Source organism: Palaemon carinicauda, chromosome 3, assembly GCF_036898095.1.
Source record: "Palaemon carinicauda isolate YSFRI2023 chromosome 3, ASM3689809v2, whole genome shotgun sequence".
NCBI classification, from domain to species: domain Eukaryota; kingdom Metazoa; phylum Arthropoda; class Malacostraca; order Decapoda; family Palaemonidae; genus Palaemon; species Palaemon carinicauda.
Window position 1 is genome coordinate 96,565,068 of NC_090727.1, and position 20,106 is coordinate 96,585,173.

General features: G+C 36.9%; 1 protein-coding gene across 2 annotated transcripts in view; it reads right to left on the minus strand.

Moving 5' to 3' along the window:
• Nucleotides 1–2,184: 2,184 nt before the first annotated feature.
• Nucleotides 2,185–20,106, minus strand: part of LOC137638392 (tripartite motif containing 13-like) — a 24,259-nt gene continuing 6,337 nt past the window's right edge. For both annotated transcript variants that reach the window (XM_068370426.1, XM_068370427.1), the window contains exons 2-5: nt 4,480–5,148; nt 4,091–4,180; nt 3,493–3,672; nt 2,185–2,842 (exon numbers count right to left, since the gene is read on the minus strand). In XM_068370426.1, the coding sequence (XP_068226527.1) occupies nt 2,342–2,842; nt 3,493–3,672; nt 4,091–4,180; nt 4,480–5,148 (1,440 nt within the window). In that variant the 3' untranslated portion in view covers nt 2,185–2,341. The remainder of the gene's footprint in view (nt 2,843–3,492; nt 3,673–4,090; nt 4,181–4,479; nt 5,149–20,106) is intronic.

A 20,106-nucleotide genomic window follows, 5' to 3' on the forward strand; every position in this document is an offset into this window, starting at 1 on the left:
TGGCCTCTTTTTGCTGATTCCATTGATATAAAAATATCAAAAATCGCCTTCTTGGAGTTGATGCGTTTTGCCTTTTTAGGGCAGAATAGGTTAAGAAACCTTCGCGACATGCGAATTAATATTTATGATAATTTTCTCTTGATATCTAATAGGTGTGTTATTGGATTGCAACTTTTCCCATAGTGTTCAAGTAGATAATATAGTAAAATATAAAAACATGTTTCTTTTGCATAGAGCTTACCAACAAAGAAAGGGGAAGAAAGACGAGACAGATGTGGAATGGGCAGTCAGGTACGCAGACAAGAAATAAGACATTAATAAAGAGAGAAATTAAACTAAAGTGAGAAATAAAAAAATGTTAATCAAAGCTTATTCACTAACCTAAATTTCTACCAAAGATATAGGATTTGTCAATAAGTAATGTTAACAAATAAATATATTATAAAGTATCGTCATGGTAAGTCTAAAATTGATAACATCCGCCGAAGTCAACGACAGGAGCTTGTTTTCGGATGCACGCTGCATAATTTTGTAACTATTCACATATTTCAACACAAATTGTGATAGATTATGCAATTCTTATATGCCATGTACTGTTGAAGGTTCTCAAGGGCCACAGTGTTAGTTCATCTTTTTTCCTTTATTATTTCGAGGACAAAGGTAGGCGAAGTTAGCTGAGAGAGAGAGCTCTTCTCCCTGTTGCATGGGTACGCATCTGTGAGAGTAATCTTTGGCAGCCTAATGCCCTTAGGCCAAACCCCACGCTTCCAGATCTCGGACCTGGAATATTCTAGAAGTAGCTAAGTCTTATACATGCACCACCCTGAGCTGCATAGCAGCAGTAGAGAAGCAGCCCTCCTGTGAAAGAGCCAAGGTGCCTCCCTCACTCTCTCAGTACCTATAGTGTGTCCTCTCCAAAGTGACCCTGTGCCCCAACGTAAATGGGGTGTTGAAACGTAACAAAAAAAGTCAAAGGTGATCTTAAATTTATTGTGTCGGGGCGAGTGCTGTTGGCATTGTGTCAAGTTTTGTAATTTTCATAAGTATTATTTCTTTTGTCTTGGTATAAGGTTTATTTACATTTGATATTTCAAGTCAAGTGATTATATAATTTTTAGATCGTATCATTTTTTGTCTTGATCTAAGTTTTGTTCAGACTTGATATTTCAAGCGATTTATTTATTTTATGTAAATTCTTTTCAGTGTTGTAAATTATATAGAATATATTTATTTTTGTAAAGAGCATATTATTTCAATCATCAGTATTTACTTCATACTCGCTTGTATCCTGTTAAAGAATCTAAGTAAGAGGTGGTTTATAATAATTCTAAAGAATAATTATCCAGTTCTGTTTTGAGTGAACTTAGAGACCTTTGGATATTTGGTGCTTTATATATTGCTGTCTGGGAGTTTATAATTGTCTCAGAGTTCAGGTATTTTTTCCTCGTGTAAGAGATTTAATGTAAAAACAAACTGGCAGATTTGGAACTCGAGAGGTTGTATAGCTTGCCAGCCGTAATATATATAACATTATATGCTTGGTTCCCAGACAAGAGACCATAATAAATATTTTTGGTGCCCAGACCCAGGAGCCATCGTATAATATATATATATATATATATATATATATATATATGTGTGTGTATGCATATATGTTTGTATGTGTATATATATATATATATATATATATATATATATTATAATATTATATACATACATACACACACATATATATATTTATAAATTACGTATGTATGTATATATATATTTATATATACATCTGTATGTATATATATGTATATATATAGATATCTCTCTGTATATATATATATATATATATATATATATATATATATTCGTACACACACATACATACATATATATGTATGTATATATATATATATATATATATATATATTATACATAGATACATACATACATACATACATATACACACACACACTCATATATATATATATATATATATATATATATATATATATATATATATATATATATATGTATGTATGTATGTATGTATGTATGTATGTATGTATGTATGTACGTACATACTTACATACATATATATAATAAATATATATATATATATAAAACAACGTAAATTTAATTAATTTTAATTACTTATCAGGAAAGGACTTCGGTATACAATAAAAGACATTAGAGTATTATTTTACATTCTTTACTACATATTAAAGATCCCGCAAAGATTTAAGAACAATGACAATATGAACTATGAATATTGTTCTAAACAGAACATATAATGACATAAGCTTACAGATGTATTACAATAATCAAATCAAATCGTCCTAGATTTAGAGTTTTACGAAGACATCATAAGGCCACAATCCACGACTTTCATATCACTCCCGTATGGATTGTAAGATGTGGCTTTTCTCAAGACGTCCAGTCCTTCCTCTACCAGCCCAAAGCAAGTAACCCCTTTCATCCGATAGCCAGTATTTCCAGTGGGAATGTAAAGCTGTAAAACATTACGATTCGAGAAGGCCGCAGTCACTTGCCCTACCTTGAACGTAGTCTGTTTATAAATATCTTTCTCCTTCTCCTTCTGCCAATCTACCCCTGGCAACACTGCTCCGGACTCTCCGTTAATATAAACTTCTTCCACCTTCGTAAAACTGATTGCACGCCGGATGTCCGAGTAGACGTAAGAGGATCCCAGATCTCCCGCGCATTTGTGGAGGAAATTGAGGGCCAGATTTCCCTCATCTATTACCTTAATGATTATTCTTCCCAGGAATGTTCCTTTACAACTCACATCCAGGAATCCTCTTCGGGAATGCATACTCAGGAAGTCTTCAAGCTGTCAATAGAGATTTATTATAATAACTTCACAGGCATATTGATGCGCAATACACTTCAGACTCATCTTGTAATATAGGACTGTGTTGACATGATGTTTTGCATATTGATGTGGTAGACGTTATCTAATGTACACAGCACTTAACCATTTAATTGTTAAAGTTTTGCAATCTTCATTTCCATTAATGAATGACATGCATTTATACTCTTAGAAAAACCATAAGTTTCTTCATCATTTCCTTTGTTGCCTTTTCTATTTAATGATCCAAATGATTATTATTATTATTATTATTATTATTATTATTATTATTATTATTAGTATTATTATTATTATTATTATTAAATAAAGAAATAAATAAACTACAAGAGATTTAATGAACAATTATTTTAATATATTTTAAGAACAGTAACAACATTAAAAGTTTTTATATATAAACTAAAAAGAGACTTTTGAGTAATTACTTCATTGTTGATATAGTATACATATTTTTTACTGAGATCACGCCATAAAAAAAATGAGATCGCATACCAAAACAGCATTGTTTAAACATTTATTCACAATGTAATAATCACCGAAAATCTTAATAAAGGACTTTCTCAAAGAATTTGATGTTTTAAAACCAGCGAATTCAAATATTGAAATAAACTGACCTTCAGGATGAAGCATCTTGGCGGTAAAGTTCCTTCCCTGAGACGGGTAAAAGAGACTTTGCAGTTGGACCCTATGTCTATTCGAGCCACCATCTGTTTCCCATTGGACACTTTCACAACGAAGATCTCTCTTGGGTCAATTCGTCCAAGTAGACTACCACAACTCCGGAGGTAACTAGGCTGAAATAAGTTCTTATCTTCATAAAGCAAAAGGAGAAGTCTTTGAAAAGACTAATATTGGAACACTGGATATTGCTTCAACACTCGAGTAGTTTGTGCCCTTCTAGCTCGGAAAAGTTTCCTAGTCGCTGATTGGTTAGAATTATCTTGTCCAATCAATCAGCGAGCAGGACACCTATCCGGGGTAAAAGGGCACCCCTGCGGGACGGTGCAAATCTGCCTCACTAAAAAGAATTGACTATAGTTGCTGTCCAGTTTTCAGTATTTAATTTTCTGTCGTTTTGATTATTATTAGAAAGTAAAAAGTATTTTGGTACACATTATGTAACTTATTTGTTATAATTATTTACTGATTTTACATTTTGCAAAACAGTTTTATCTTTTTTAAGTGATATAACGAAAATTAAACAAATCTTACTTTGATGTTCACTTGGGAATCATTTTGAATTCTTCTTCTTTTTATTTCTTCTACCATGTTATCCAAGTTTATTTTCGTGTTGAGAATTTCCTGTAACGAACAAATACAAAAGAAAAAAAAAAATATCAACCATGCTTTATAATCACTCGTAAGAAAATTTACTTTGGTAAATTTGTTCATGAAAAATTTTTTCAAAATTTACCTTCTCCTTGGATAATTTATGGAAAACATGAATAATACTTTGGAAATGTCTTTAGCTACAAGATGAGGGAATTAAATGTAGTTCAGAACGGATACATTTAAAGAAGTTAAAAAGAGAGAGAGAGAGAGAGAGAGAGAGAGAGAGAGAGAGAGAGAGAGAGAGAGAGAGAGAGAGAGAGAAAACTAACCTTGCCAATATCTGTATCAAGTTCACATTTCAGAAGATCCTGAGTTATCTTTTCCTGTATTTCATTGAATACGGTTTCTGCTTCATCAATAACAGGCCCAGCTGAGGTGAAGTCAGCAGAGGAAGTCAGTTGAGCATCAAAGTTTTCCAGTTTTATTTTACTTTGAAGTGTGATATCCAATGTATTCTCCAACAGTTCTATATTTTGATCAATATTGCTCAGCATTACAGAATGCGACATCTTAATCCCTTTTAGCGTCTCCATCAATCCATCAATGTCTTTATCAGCTTCTTTAATAAGAAATTTCATGTCTCTGTAGGTTTCAATGGTATCTCCAACTTGGGCCTTAGTTTCCTCATAGTCTTTGATAAATTTTTTGATACAATTCTTACGAAAATCCGTCATAAGTTCACGGGAAGAGGACGCACTGGATCCTATGGGCTTGGAGGACAGCTGGATAATCAAGTCCAAAAAAATTCTGTTAACAGTCAAATCTTCGGCTGAAGTAGCTGCGAATTCTTTCCTGCAGGATGGACAAAATTTCCTATTCGTTGCAATAATTCCATCGATGCAATGGCCACATAGTGTGTGAGAACATGGCAGCAATCTGGGGCAGTATTCTTCACTGAATGCATTGCAGCAGATGTCACATTCCAGGATATTGGAAGTCTGCAAAAGGAAAATAGTGCGAATTTTACATTCCAGGATATTAGAAGTCTGCAAAAGGAAAATGGTGCAAATTTTACATTCCAGTATATTGAAAGTCTGCAAAAGGAAAATAGTGCAAATGTTACATTCCAGGACATTGAAAGTCTGCTAAAGGAAAATGGTGCAAATTTTATATTCCAGGATATTGGATGTCTGCTAAAGGTAAATAGTGCAAATTTTACATTCCAGGACATTGGAAGTCTGCTAAAGGAAAATGGTGCAAATTTTATATTCCAGGATATTGGATGTCTGCTAAAGGTAAATAGTGCAAATTTTACATTCCAGGATATTGGAAGTCTGCAAAAGGAAAATAGTGCAAATTTTACATTCCAGGACATTGGAAGTCTACTAAAGGAAAATGGTGCAAATTTTATATTCCAGGATATTGGATGTCTGCTAAAGGTAAATAGTGCAAATTTTACATTCCAAGACATTGGAAGTCTGCTAAAGGAAAATGGTGCAAATTTTACATTCCAGGACATTGGAAGTCTGCAAAAGAAAAATAGTGCAAATTTTACATTCCAGGACATTGGAAGTCTGCAAAAGGAAAACAGTGCAAATTTTACATTCCAGGACATTGGAAGTTTGCAAAAGGAAAATAGTGCAAATTTTACATTCCAGGACATTGGAAGTCTGCAAAAGGAAAACAGTGCAAATTTTAGATTCCAGGACATTGGAAGTCTGCAAAAGGAAAATTGTACAAATTTTACATTCCAAGACATTGGAAGTCTGCAAAAGGAAAACAGTGTAAATTTTACATTCCAGGACATTGGAAGTCTGCAAAAGGAAAATAGTGCAAATTTTACATTCCAGGACATTGGAAGTGTGCTAAAGGAAAATGGTGCAAATTTTATATTCCAGAATATTGGATGTCTGCTAAAGGTAAATAGTGCAAATTTTACATTCCAGAACATTGGAAGTGTGCTAAAGGAAAATGGTGCAAATTTTACATTCCAGGACATTGGAAGTCTGCAAAAGGAAAATAGTGCAAATGTCACATTCCAGAACATTGGAAGTCTGCAAAAGGAAAATTATGTAAATATAACATTCCAGAACATTGGAAGTCTGCAAAAGGAAAATGATGCAAATATTACATTCCAGAACATTGGAAGTCTGCAAAAGGAAAATGATGCAAATATTACATTGCAGGACATTGGAAGTCTGCAAAAAGATAATAGAGCAAATATCACATTCCAGGACATTGGGAGTCTGCAAACGGAAAATAGTGTAAATATTACATTCCAGGACATTGGAAGTCTGCTAAAGGAAAATGATGCAAATGTTACATGCCAGGACATTGGAAATCTGCAAAAGGAAAATAGTGCAAATATTACATTCCAGGACATTGGAAGTCTGCAAAAGGAAAATGATGCAAATGTTACATTCCAGAACATTGGAAGTCTGCAAAAGGAAAATGATGCAAATATTACATTCCAGAACATTGGAAGTCTGCAAAAAGAAAATGATGCAAATTTTACATTCCTGGACATTGGAAGTCTGCAAAAAGAAAATAGAGCAAATATCACATTCCAGGACATTGGAAGTCTGCAAAAGAAAAATAGTGCAAATTATACATTCCAGGATATTGGAAGTCTGCAAAAAGAAAATAGAGCAAATATCACATTCCAGGACATTGGGAGTCTGCACGCGGAAAATAGTGTAAATATTACATTCCAGGACATTGGAAGTCTGCTAAAGGAAAATGATGCAAATGTTACATGCCAGGACATTGGAAATCTGCAAAAGAAAAATAGTGCAAATATTACATTCCCGGACATTGGAAGTCTGCAAAAGGAAAATAGTGCAAATGTCACATTCCAGAACATTGGAAGTCTGCAAAAGGAAAATGATGCAAATATTACATTCCAGAACATTGGAAGTCTGCAAAAGGAAAATTATGCAAATATTACATTCCAGAACATTGGAAGTCTGCAAAAAGAAAATAGAGCAAATATCACATTCCAAGGACATTGGAAGTCTGCAAAAGAAAAATAGTGCAAATTTTACATTCCAGGACATTGGAAGTCTGCAAAAGGAAAATGATGCAAATGTTACATTCCAGAACATTGGAAGTCTGCAAAAGGAAAATGATGCAAATATTACATTCCAGAACATTGGAAGTCTGCAAAAGGAAAATGATGCAAATGTTACATTCCAGAACATTGGAAGTCTGCAAACGAAAATGATGCTAATATCACATTCCAGGACATTGGAAGTCTGCAAAAGGAAAATAGTGCAAATTTTACATTTCAGGACATTGGAAGTCTGCAAAAGGAAAATGATGCAAATGTTACATTCCAGAACATTGGAAGTCTGCAAAACGAAAATGTTGCAAATATCACATTCCAGGACATTGGAAGTCTGCAAAAGAAAAATAGTGCAAATTTTACATTCCAGGACATTGGAAGTCTGCAAAAAGAAAATAGAGCAAATATCACATTCCAGGACATTGGGAGTCTGCAACCGGAAAATAGTGTAAATATTACATTCCAGGACATTGGAAGTCTGCAAAAGGAAAATGATGCAAATGTTACATGCCCGGACATTGGAAGTCTGCAAAAGGAAAATAGTGCAAATATTACATTCCAGGACATTGGAAGTCTGCAAAAGGAAAATGATGCAAATGTTACATTCCAGAACATTGGAAGTCTGCAAAAGGAAAATGATGCAAATGTTACATTCCAGAACATTGGAAGTCTGCAAAAGGAAAATGATGCAAATGTTACATGCCCGGACATTGGAAGTCTGCAAAAGGAAATTAGTGCAAATATTACGATCCAGAACATTGGAAGTCTGCAAAACGAAAATGATGCAAATGTTACATTCCAGAACATTGGAAGTCTGCAAAAGGAAAATAGTGCAAATTTTACATTCCAGGACATTGGAAGTCTGCAAAAGGAAAATGATGCAAATGTTACATGCCAGGACATTGGAAGTCTGCAAAAGGAAAATAGTGCAAATATTACATTCCAGGACATTGGAAGTCTGCAAAAGGAAAATGATGCAAATGTTACATTCCAGAACATTGGAAGTCTGCAAAAGGAAAATGATGCAAATGTTACATGCCAGGACATTGGAAGTCTGCAAAAGGAAAATAGTGCAACTATTACATTCCAGGACATTGGAAGTCTGCAAAAGGAAAATGATGCAAATGTTACATCCCAGAACATTGGAAGTCTGCAAAACGAAAATGATGCAAATGTTACATTCCAGAACATTGGAAGTCTGCAAAATGAAAATGATGGAAATATTACAATCCAGAACATTGGAAGTCTGCGAAAGGAAAATGATGGAAATATTACATTGCAGGACATTGGAAGTCTGCAAAAAGAAAATAGAGCAAATATCACATTCTAGGACATTGGGAGTCTGCAAAAGGAAACTAGTGCAAATTTTACATTCCAGGACATTGGAGGTCTGCAAAAAGAAAATAGAACAAATATCAAATTCCAGGACTTGAAGTCTGCAAAAGAAAAATAATGCAAATTTTACATTCCAGGACATTGGAGGTCTGCAAAAAGAAAATAGAGCAAATATTACATTCCAGGACATTGGGAGTCTGCAAACGGAAAATAGTGTAAATATTACATTCCAGGACATTGGAAGTCTGCTAAAGGAAAATGATGCAAATGTTACATGCCAGGACATTGGAAGTCTGCAAAAGGAAAATAGTGCAAATATTACATTCCAGGACATTGGAAGTCTGCAAAAGGAAAATGATGCAAATGTTACATTCCAGAACATTGGAAGTCTGCAAAAGGAAAATGATGCAAATATTACATTCCAGAACATTGGAAGTCTGCAAAACGAAAATGATGCAAATATCACATTCCAGGACATTGGAAGTCTGCAAAAGAAAAATAGTGTAAATTTTACATTCCAGGACATTGGAAGTCTGCAAAAAGAAAATAGAGCAAATATCACATTCCAGGACATTGGGAGTCTGCAAACGGAAAATAGTGTAAATATTACATTCCAGGACATTGGAAGTCTGCTAAAGGAAAATGATGCAAATGTTACATGCCCGGACATTGGAAGTCTGCAAAAGGAAAATAGTGCAAATATTACATTCCAGGACATTGGAAGTCTGCAAAAGGAAAATGATGCAAATGTTACATTCCAGAACATTGGAAGTCTGCAAAAGGAAAATGATGCAAATGTTACATTCCAGAACATTGGAAGTCTGCAAAAGGAAAATGATGCAAATGTTACATGCCCGGACATTGGAAGTCTGAAAAAGGAAATTAGTGCAAATATTACGATCCAGAACATTGGAAGTCTGCAAAACGAAAATGATGCAAATGTTACATTCCAGAACATTGGAAGTCTGCAAAAGGAAAATGATGCAAATGTTACATTCCAGAACATTGGAAGTCTGCAAAAGGAAAATAGTGCAAATGACACATTCTAGAACATTGGAAGTCTGCAAAAGGAAAATGATGCAAATATTACATTCCAGAACATTGGAAGTCTGCAAAAGGAAAATGATGCAAATATTACAATCCAGAACATTGGAAATCTGCAAAAGGAAAATTATGGAAATATTACATTGCAGGACATTGGAAGTCTGCAAAAAGAAAGTAGAACAAATATCACATTCCAGGACTTGAAGTCTGCAAAAGAAAAATAGTGCAAATTTTACATTCCAGGACATTGGAAGTCTGCAAAAGGAAAATAGTGCAAATATTACATTCCAGGACATTGGAAGTCTGCAAAAGGAAAATGATGCAAATGTTTCATGCCAGGACATTGGAAGTCTGCTAAAGGAAAATGATGCAAATGTTACATGCCAGGACATTGGAAGTCTGCAAAAGGAAAATAGTGCAAATATTACATTCCAGGACATTGGAAGTCTGCTAAAGGAAAATGATGCAAATGTTTCATGCCAGGACATTGGAAGTCTGCAAAAGGAAAATGGTGTAAATATTACATTCCAGGACATTGGAAGTCTGCAAAAGGAAAATGATGCAAATGTTACATGCCAGGACATTGGAAGTCTGCAAAAGGAAAATAGTGTAAGTTTCACATTCCAGGACATTGGAAGTCTGCATAAGGAAAATAGTGCAAATGTCACATTCCAGGACATTGGAAGTCTGCAATAGAAAATTAGTGCAAATGTTACATTCCAAGATATTGGAAGTCAGCAAAAGGAAAATATTGTAAGTTTCACATTCCAGGACATTGGAAGTCTGCTAAAGGAAATTAGTGCAAATGTCACATTCCAGGACATTGGAAGTCTGCAAAATGAAAAGTGTAAATGTCCCATTCCAGAATATTGGAAGTTTGCAAAAAGGAAAATAATGCAAATGTCACACTACAAGACATTGGAATTTTGCAAAAGGAAAATGGTGCAAATGGCAAATTTATCTGGCAAGGAATGTTCAGTTAAGAAAGCATTGATTATTTTCATTAAGTTGGAGAATTCATGTAAGGTGTTTGTGAGTTAAATTGTCAGCACATATTTCATGAAAATTAAAACTCAGCCTCTACCATCTTTTCCTTCATGTTAAATTGGGTCTGTAAATAACTTTACGTAGTCTTCTGCTTCAATGCTGTTGATTATTTTTTAAATATTTTATTTTAAATGTTCATAATTTCTTATATCGTTCATTTATTTTCTTTCCTCACTGGGCTATTTTTTTCCTGATGGAGCCGTTGGGCTTATAGCATCTTGCTTTTCTAACTAGGGTTGTAGCATAGCTAGTAGTATTAGTAGTAGTAGTAGTAGTAGTAGTAGTAGTAGTGGCCAAGCTACAACCCTAGTTGAAAAAGGAAGATGCTATAAGCCCAAGGGATTCAATGGGGGAAAAATAGCCCAGTGAGGAAAGGAAATAAGGGAATAAATAAGTGATGAGAATGAATTAACAATAAATCATTCTAAAAACAGTAACGTCAAAACTGGTATGTCCTATATAAACTATTAACATAAAAAACAGACATGTCATATATAAACTATAAAAAGACTCTTGTCAGCCTGGTCAACATAAAAACATTAGTATTAATAATAATAATAATAATAATAATAATAATAATAATAATAATAATAATAATAATAATAATAATAATAAAGTAACTTGCCAATCATATCCGTGACGTCATTCTTTCTCAGGTAATCACTATCACCCATTGCTAAGCCTACTTTTGAATTTGATGCCTCTTTCGTAAGATAGAGTCTTAGGTCCCCCCCCCCCTTTTTTTTTATAAGGAAAGGCCAATCTACTCCACTCCATAATGAGTATAGGAATGTGATATCTGGTGTTCCTCAGGGTAGTGCTCTTGGCCCATTACTTTCCATACTATATACACATGACATGTGGATTGGTCTAGAAAACAACCTTGTTGCATATGCAGATGATGCTACTCTCTTTGTATTAATTCCATCTCCTGAACGTAGATCTGGGGTTGCTGAATCCCTTAATAAATCCTGCTTCTGAGAACGACGAGTAAGTGGTTCTTACCGAGTGATAACATGAAATTCATGAGTTATTGAGTTTATGAGAACGTTTAAATGACTTCAAAGAACTCTTACTAACTGATAGCAAGATGACCCGGTGGTCTCGTCTGGAGACAGAAGATTTTTGTGCCGGAATAAGTCTTCATCGGCTTCTAATATTGTAAGTACAACACTTTAATCGTCTTTCACTGTTAGTGTAAGTTAAAGGGGGCGGGGGGGGGGGGTGATTTGCAGTATCCCCACTCCAAGTATTCGCAAGCATAAGTTAGGTTAAGGGATTACCTTGGGGTTGTCGATATCCCCATAACTGTATAATCAAATCAATATCGAGCACAGTCATCATAGAAAACGGGATTGAAATAATGGTGACTCTTTTGCTTATGTTTTCCCAGAAAAACATGGTTTATCAGTGTATTTACATTGGGTTTGATGACTTTCTAATAGAACTCGTAGACTAATGGAGATCAGAATGTAATATATACAAAAATAAATAAATAAGTAAATAAATAAATAAATAAATAAATAAATAAATAAATAAAATGAAAACACATCTCGATAAACATACCTCACCAAGGTTACGACAAATGGCGCCACGGTAAATATTTCCTTTTGTAAATTTTATGAAATTTTTTTTTGCGTCATTACATAAATTGATATTGAAACTGTCAACCGAGAGATTTCATTGATAATATTCAAAACTTTACCTCGCGTTAATATGACTGATTACGTATCTTTATTTACTAAATTTGGATCTCTGGGGGAAAAAAATCTGCCTTTCATAAACAAAAGCAAAGTGAAACCATATATGCAACTTCATTTTCCTAAAATTAAATTGAATATTAAAATAACATACGGAAAGAATACATTGCCAACTAGGAAATTTATATATATATATATATATATATATATATATATATATATATATATATATATATATATATATATATATATATATATATATATATATATATCTATAATCAGCCCAAAACTTGTAGAATATTGTTACACATTTACCAATGTCAACCTTTCACAAATCCAACGTTCAAGTCCAGTACATATAAATACATATTGATATTGTTTAAATGTTTTTTTATATTGAATTTACTCTCCAAAGGGATAACAGACCAACAGGAAAATTCCTTTTATGTTAAGTACTTCTGCCCTTCGAAGGACTCGAACCTTAGCGTCGATTATAAATAAAGGTAAATGTGACTTGACCATTCGGCCGTAAAGAGAAATAAAAAGTTGATTCAGACTCTGGTGTATAATATATTCCAGTTGAATTCTGGATTTTTAATTACTTGGGTGTTTTCCTGGTCCTATCACACTTGGAAACTCTGGCCTACGTGACCTACAATATTTGTTTGTCGTATACATTCTTAGGTTTTAAGAGTTTTACAAAGAGTATACCACTTTAATTTCCAAATCCACATTATCAAAGCACTTTGATAAGTCAGTTTTTGGCTTCTTTCTGAAGGACTTAATGTAATGTCTTCAGATCTTCCGATTTCTAGTTTTTTTATGTAGTTCTGGAACATCATAGGTGAGAGCTCTAAAACCTACAGTCAATGTACATATTGGCTCCAATAACTTGAAACCATCTTTAACTATTCTCGTGTCGACACGATTTGTTGGCTGCACAATTTGTACCAATTCTCCTTGAAATTTTGGTCGTCTTGTTCTAATAATTTGACGTGCCATTGCACCAGTCCGTTCTCGCGCTTTAATAGGCAGCCATTGCAATTAGTTTAGTATAACAGTATTACTTTCTTAGTGATAGGCGAACTTTTATGTCTTTCTCTGTTTTGTAATTTCTTGGTCACACTTTGGGTCCATTTACATCTATATATATATATATATATATATATATATATATATATATATATATATATATATATACAATATATATATATATATATATATATATATATAAATATAATATATATAACATATATATATATTATATATTTATATATACAAAAATATACATATATATGTGTGTATATATATGTGAATATATATGTATATGTATATATATATATATATATATATATATATATATATACATATATATATATATATATATATATATATATATATATAAAACGGATTTTGAGCGAAGCGGAAAATCTATTTTGGGTGAGGTAGCCATGTCGTCCTGATGGAGGTTCCTAAAAGGTAGCTTCCTAGGGTATATTTGACTACAGTGATATTCCCAGAGAATTTTACCATAAGGTATCCAGAATTCTAACTCCTGGAGTGAATATCCCTAAATAAATCTAACAGGGATATCGCATAATATCAGAGGACATATTCTTGACACCTCACATAGCTATTTTCACCCCCAAACAGTATTAACTCTTCGAGGGGTTACAATGACAGAAATCTGAAACGAGAATGAAAAGAGAGCCGCTCATAAGGAATCTCTCCTATTCCGTTTCCAGTGTGTATCTGATGAAGGCGGTAGCGCCCTCTTTATTCCTTGTAGCAATATACGAGGTGCTACAGATACTGTATTATAGGGAGGGGTCAATAAGCCCTTTTACAAATAAATGGAAGGGCGGGTCCATTAGGACGACATGGCTACCTCACCCAAAAATAGATTTTTTGCTTCGCATAAATCCGTTTTTTGGGCTCAGGCCATGTCGTCCTGATGGAAGTTTACCAGAGCATTACTGTATCTATGGATTCTCAACCGGTGCCGTACTCTCAAGAAAGTATTTTCCTGGTCCGTCTAGACCTAGAGACCTATGATGTTACCGTCATACATCATTTCATCTAAGCATGAACTATGTTAGTGCTTCCTGCCCCCTACAGGGAAGAGTCGCACTAGACTCTAAAAAAAGTCTCGAGGAGTACATAATAACTATGGATGACAAAATGACAAGCTTGTATAGTGGTCTCGCCCTATACATTATAAAGCAAAGTTTGTATAAGAGTCACCAATGTCAGTATGAATTCCTGACATTTCCCCCAATGTGTCTACTCTTATTAACTATTGGATAACAGTTGAATCCGCATAGGAACAAATTTTGCATCTCTACCACCATCCCCTTAGGGTACAATGTCAGCCCTTCCTAAGGAAGGGTTAAAGTGAGTGGATTTTTGCTTGAATCAGGGAAAAATCTTAAAAGACATACCATGATAAAAATATCCCTATTTTTATCTTAATGCTCAGTACATTTCTAATAAAATGAGTGTGGGCGAATAAGACGCAGGGTTCACTATGAAGTAGTTTATCAAAATTTAATATTAAAATTTAATAAACATGCAGATCAACATTTATAAAATTTATAAAATGAGGATGATATCCGTTAAAGCATAAAGAAAACAGTCAACAGAAAATATTGTTTCGTCTAACAGGAAACAGATTTGCCACTTCAATCGAATTATTAATAATAATGATATAGTCTGTATACTGTTTATTTACACTAGCGTAAGAGACGCTTGGCACAAGTGTCCGTATTATGCTATAGTTCAGCAACGTCAATGGAACAGTTCGTAAGGACACTTTCGTGGCCTATCGCTCAGTGTGTAGTAACATACAGTGACTACACACCCACCCTCTTAATTAATCGTCCCAAATTAATTACACTGTTCCTCGCAGATTTAAAACAGAAGGTTAAAGAATTCTACCTGCTGCTACCACAGATCTCATAAGTTGCTCCACTTGCTTCGCATAGTGCATAAAGAACGCCTTGGATGACTACCAGCCGGTGTGCAAACAAGGATGTTCAAAGTCCATATAATTAAGAAATTTTATGGAGGAGGCAACTTTCCTTGGATCATGACTAACGGGTGTACTGTCTGGATCCGTTCTGCGAATAACATGGGTGAATTTCGCCCTTAGTTATAGATAACTTTGAACCCGAGGTTTCTCCTCTGAACAGTTGTCCTCCCATAAAGACTGAAGTTCTATGAAGATAGACCTTTAGGCACTTCACTGGACATAGAGATGCATCTTCCTTCAGAGGGCAGATTCTCTAGGGACCCCAACTGTTGGTGGGTAGATTGTTCTTGGTAAGAAACGTTGGGTCTGGAAATAGATTCAGTTCTCCCTCCAAGAACTGGACGTGGCCTTCCTCTCTAGAGAGACCCACTATTTCACTTACTCTGGCCCCAAAAGCGAGTACAAACAGAAATATGACTTTTAATTCAAAACCTTCTAAGCGCATTCCTCATTGTTCATTATTTATGCACAATGAAGAATCTTATCTAATGACCATGAAAAGAGTCTCTGGAGACACTGAAGGGCTAAGCCTAGCATGGGCCTTCGTAATTCATTAAGAACGTCGTTAGAAGGGTCGACCTGTAAGGCATATAGTATCTGTCTTGTCAAGGTGGGCTTGAACAATAGTATTGTGTTGGCTGCCAAACCTTGCTCATGAAGGTGAATGAAAAATGATGAATAGGAATCTGTTGAGATTTCTATTGATTTCTTCGCCTTGACAGAGGATATCCGCTTCTTCCCTGAAGCCTCATGATGTCTTCTGGTTTCCTTCAAAAGTCTAAACTGACTTTTGACACCGAATCTTTTTCTCATTGCTAAGGAGAGAAAATCATGATTTAGGTTCCGGGTTTTCTGTGATGAAGCGAAGACAGTCAATTTCTGTACTCGCTGAGACAGGGATGGATCCGGTAGCGGTACGAATTTTAGTCGTAGTTCCAATGCCAGAGGGAACCACACGCTGTTTGGCCACTTGTGGGCCACTATTGCCGCTTTCCCTTTGAAGGATCTCAGTTTGTCGAGGACCTTCAAAAGGAGGTTGTGCGGAGGGAACAGATAAATACTGGACCATCTGTTCCAGTCTAGGGACATAGCGTCCACTGCCTCCGCTAGCAGATCCTCGTATGGGGACACATAACGATCTATTTTCTTGTTGTCTTTCGTCGCAAAGAGGTCTATCTGCAGCTCCGGGACTTGACTCGAGATGAAGGAGAACGATCTTGCGTCTAGGGACCATTCTGACTCTATTGGTGTAAACCTGGATAGAGCGTCCGCTGTCACATTGCGGAACCCTTGAATGTGAACTGCTGACCGGTGCTATTTCCTCCTTTCTGCCAAACGGAATATGGCCAACATCACGTGGTTGATTTGAGGTGACCTCGACCCTTGTCGATTCAGGCATCTCACTATCACCTCGCTGTCTAGAACCAGTCTTATGTGGGTCGAGTGGCGAGGAGATACTTTCTTTAGTGTCAGAAGTACTGCCATGGCTTCTAGAAAGTTGATGTGAAATGACTTGAAAAGATTGGACCAAGTTCCTTGGACTCTCTTCTGATGAGAGTGACCTCCCCAGCCTTCCTTTGAAGCGTCTCTGTGGATAGTCACTGACGGGGGAGGAGGTTGAAGAAGTATTGATTTCTTCAATTGCTTGGCATTGGACCACGGCTTGAGAAGCGTTCGCAGTCGAGTCGGTAGTGGTCTCATTAGATCTCTTCACGCGTTTGATGCATATTTTCTCCAGACTCCTGTTGCATCCTTTAGCTGTGCTCTTAGCACTGGATCTGTTATCGAAGCAAACTGTAGAGAGCCCAGCACTCTCTCCTGTTCGCGTCTTGATATCTGTTTGGATTTCAATAGTCTCTTGACAGATCCTGCTATTTCTTTCCTCTTCTTCCCAGGAATGGAAAGTCGATGGGACTCCAAATTCCAGTGGATTCCCAACCACTGAAATTTTTAAGCTGGAGAAAGTCGAGACTTTCTGATGTTGATCTTGAATCCCAGATGTTCCAGGAACTGGATCACTATCTTAGAAGCTTGCATGCATTCTGTCCGGGATGCTGCCCACACCAGCCAGTCGTCCAAGTAGGCTACTACTTGGACCCCCTTTAGGCGTAATTGATGGACGGCTGCGTTCGCAAGCTTCGTGAAAATCCTTGGGGCTATGTTTAGCCTGAAAGGCATAGCTCTGAAGGCGTAAAGTTTTCTATGTAACTTGAAGCCTAGGTAGGAGGAGAGGTGACGATTAATTGGAACGTGCCTAAGCGTCAGACAAGTCTATAGAGACGGTATATGCCCTTTTGGGAAGTAGGGTCCTTATGTGTAGAAGTGTGAGCATTCTGAACTTGTAGTTCACTATGAACTTGTTGAGTGGCGACAAGTCTAGAATTACTCTGAGTTTTTCTGAGTCCTTCTTTGGAACACAAAACAGCCTTCCTTGGAATTTGATGGACTTAACTTTCCGGATTACTCTTTTGTCTAAGAGCTCTCAGACATATTCTTCCAGAACGGGGGTTGAGTGTTGGGAGAGTTGAGGAAATTGAGGTGGAGGACTGCTCCAGTTCCAACCTAGTCCATTCTTTATTAGGCTGTGGGCCCAGGGATCGAAGGTCCAGCGATCCCTAAATAGCTGTAGTCTCCCTCCTACTGGAAGCATCTCACTTCTTCTGTTGTGGACCTGAGGCCTTGCCTCCTTGACCGCGTCCTCCCTTAGATCCCCTTCCTCTTGAAGGGCATCTAGAAGAACCTCTGGCTGTTCCTCAAGCTTTTGAACGAAAGGACGAAGTCTGCCTTTCAAAGGCTGGGTTAAAATCTGGCGACTGTGTCACCACTTGTTGAGGTACCAGCTGGTACATAGTTGGAGGTTGTGCCACTATCTGAGGCACCGCTGTCACAGGAAGTTGTTGTTGTTGCTGTCGGTAGGGTTTAGCTGGCCGAGAGGATGGCCTAGGCCTTTTTGTCTTCTTCTTGGGTTGGGAACCCTCATCCGGAGAAGACTTTCTCTTAAGATCTAAGCCCCACTTTTTGAGAAGGTTCCTATTCTCTGTGGCGGCCTTGTAAACTACCTCTTTATCCACTTCGTTGGGAAAGAGGTCTTTACCCCAGATACCAGAGGAGATCAGTTTCCTCGGTTTGTGCCTCACCACAGCCGAGGCGAACACGAACTCTCTACAGGCTCTCCTAGCTTTAATAAAGCTATAGAGATCCTTCGTAACTGTGGCCAGATGGGTTTTGGCCACTACCATGAACATGTGCTGGTTCTTGGAGTCACTTGCCATCGTTTCTAATGTCGTTTGCAACGACATCGATGCCGCAAGTCTTTCCTTCGTCTCTTGCTCTCTGCGCAAGAGAACCTCCGACAGCTTTGGAAGTTCCTCACCAAACTGACGTTCAGCAATATCAGCTTCCAGCTTCCCGACTCCGACTGAGAAGGTAAGGTGTACGTCCTTCCAGTCTTCTTGGTCCAAGGGCAAGGTCAGAGATAACGGCTTGCACTCCTCCAAGGAGGGGCATGGTTTCCCTGTCTCCACCGCCTTTAAGGCTGCCTTATATCCCTTTTCCATGAAGGGAAAGACTCTGGTAGGAGAGCCACAAAGGAGGGAAGCTTCTTACTCAAGGCTGGCACCTTTGTGTTCGTGAAGCCCCTCTCTTTCATCGAGCTCGCTAGTAACGCCTGTGCTTTACTATGGTAAAAAACAATGACCTCCTTCGGCTCCGTCTCCTCCTTTGAGGCTGGCTCCTTCCTAAGACGGACATAACAGTCCGGGTAAGAATCTTTGTTGGGCCCAAATTCCACCTCTTCCAGGGGAATTGCTCGCAACTTTTCTGATATAACGATCTTCTCGGTTGTCATTGGCATGTGTTCGGCATACCTCCAAGGATTGGTATCCGAGCACAAAGGAAAATCCTTCACGTTGAGTCACTTCTGGGGCCCACGTGATGTTGCAAGTCTACGTATCTCCAGTTTCATTGCAGCTTCCTTCTCATCATTCTTCTTTTGAATTTGTTGAATCATCTCAACAATAGAAGAAAGAGTCCTTCCCAGTTCATCTGGGATAGCAGACGATGTAGAGGGAACAGGTTCTGGGACCAGAACCGATGTAACCGACACCTCGTCGATTTCTTCCTCTTCTACTTGAGGAGCCTGGGACAATTCATCTTCCTGACCTTCTCTTAGAAGGTCCTTCGCTGTAGAATCCGACACCTCCGACGTCTTATCGTCCAATTGGATGTCTTGAAGGGCAGCCGAGACTTCAGAATCTACCGGATTCTGGGCAGTTGGTATCTCCACCTGAGACCAAGGATTGACTGCATCAGCCGATGCTTTAGGGAAAAGGTAGGCCCTCATCTTCTCATTTGGAAGGTAGGGGCCTGAGGTGTTTTTCTGAAAACCCCTCACCCAGGTTCGTAACTTTTCCCTGGCAGCATCCCTTGACTCCGTCGACTTAGAGGTGTCAAATGCCTCGGTAATCAGGTTAGAACATACTGTACAAACCTGAGGGTCCTAATACCGGAGATCACCTCTAGAGGCTGCGCATGCTGCGTGCCTCCTGCAAAACTGATGTCCACACAAGTTCTTACTGCGGACATTACAGAACACACTTCCGCACTTTGGATGGTCCTCCTGTAAAGAGAAGAAAAATCCATGAGTATCAAGTGAAGGCTTTTCACTTATATTAGAACATGTAGCTTACACAGTAAAGCTATAAAAGAAAGAAGGAAAGACACATACTTGTATTTC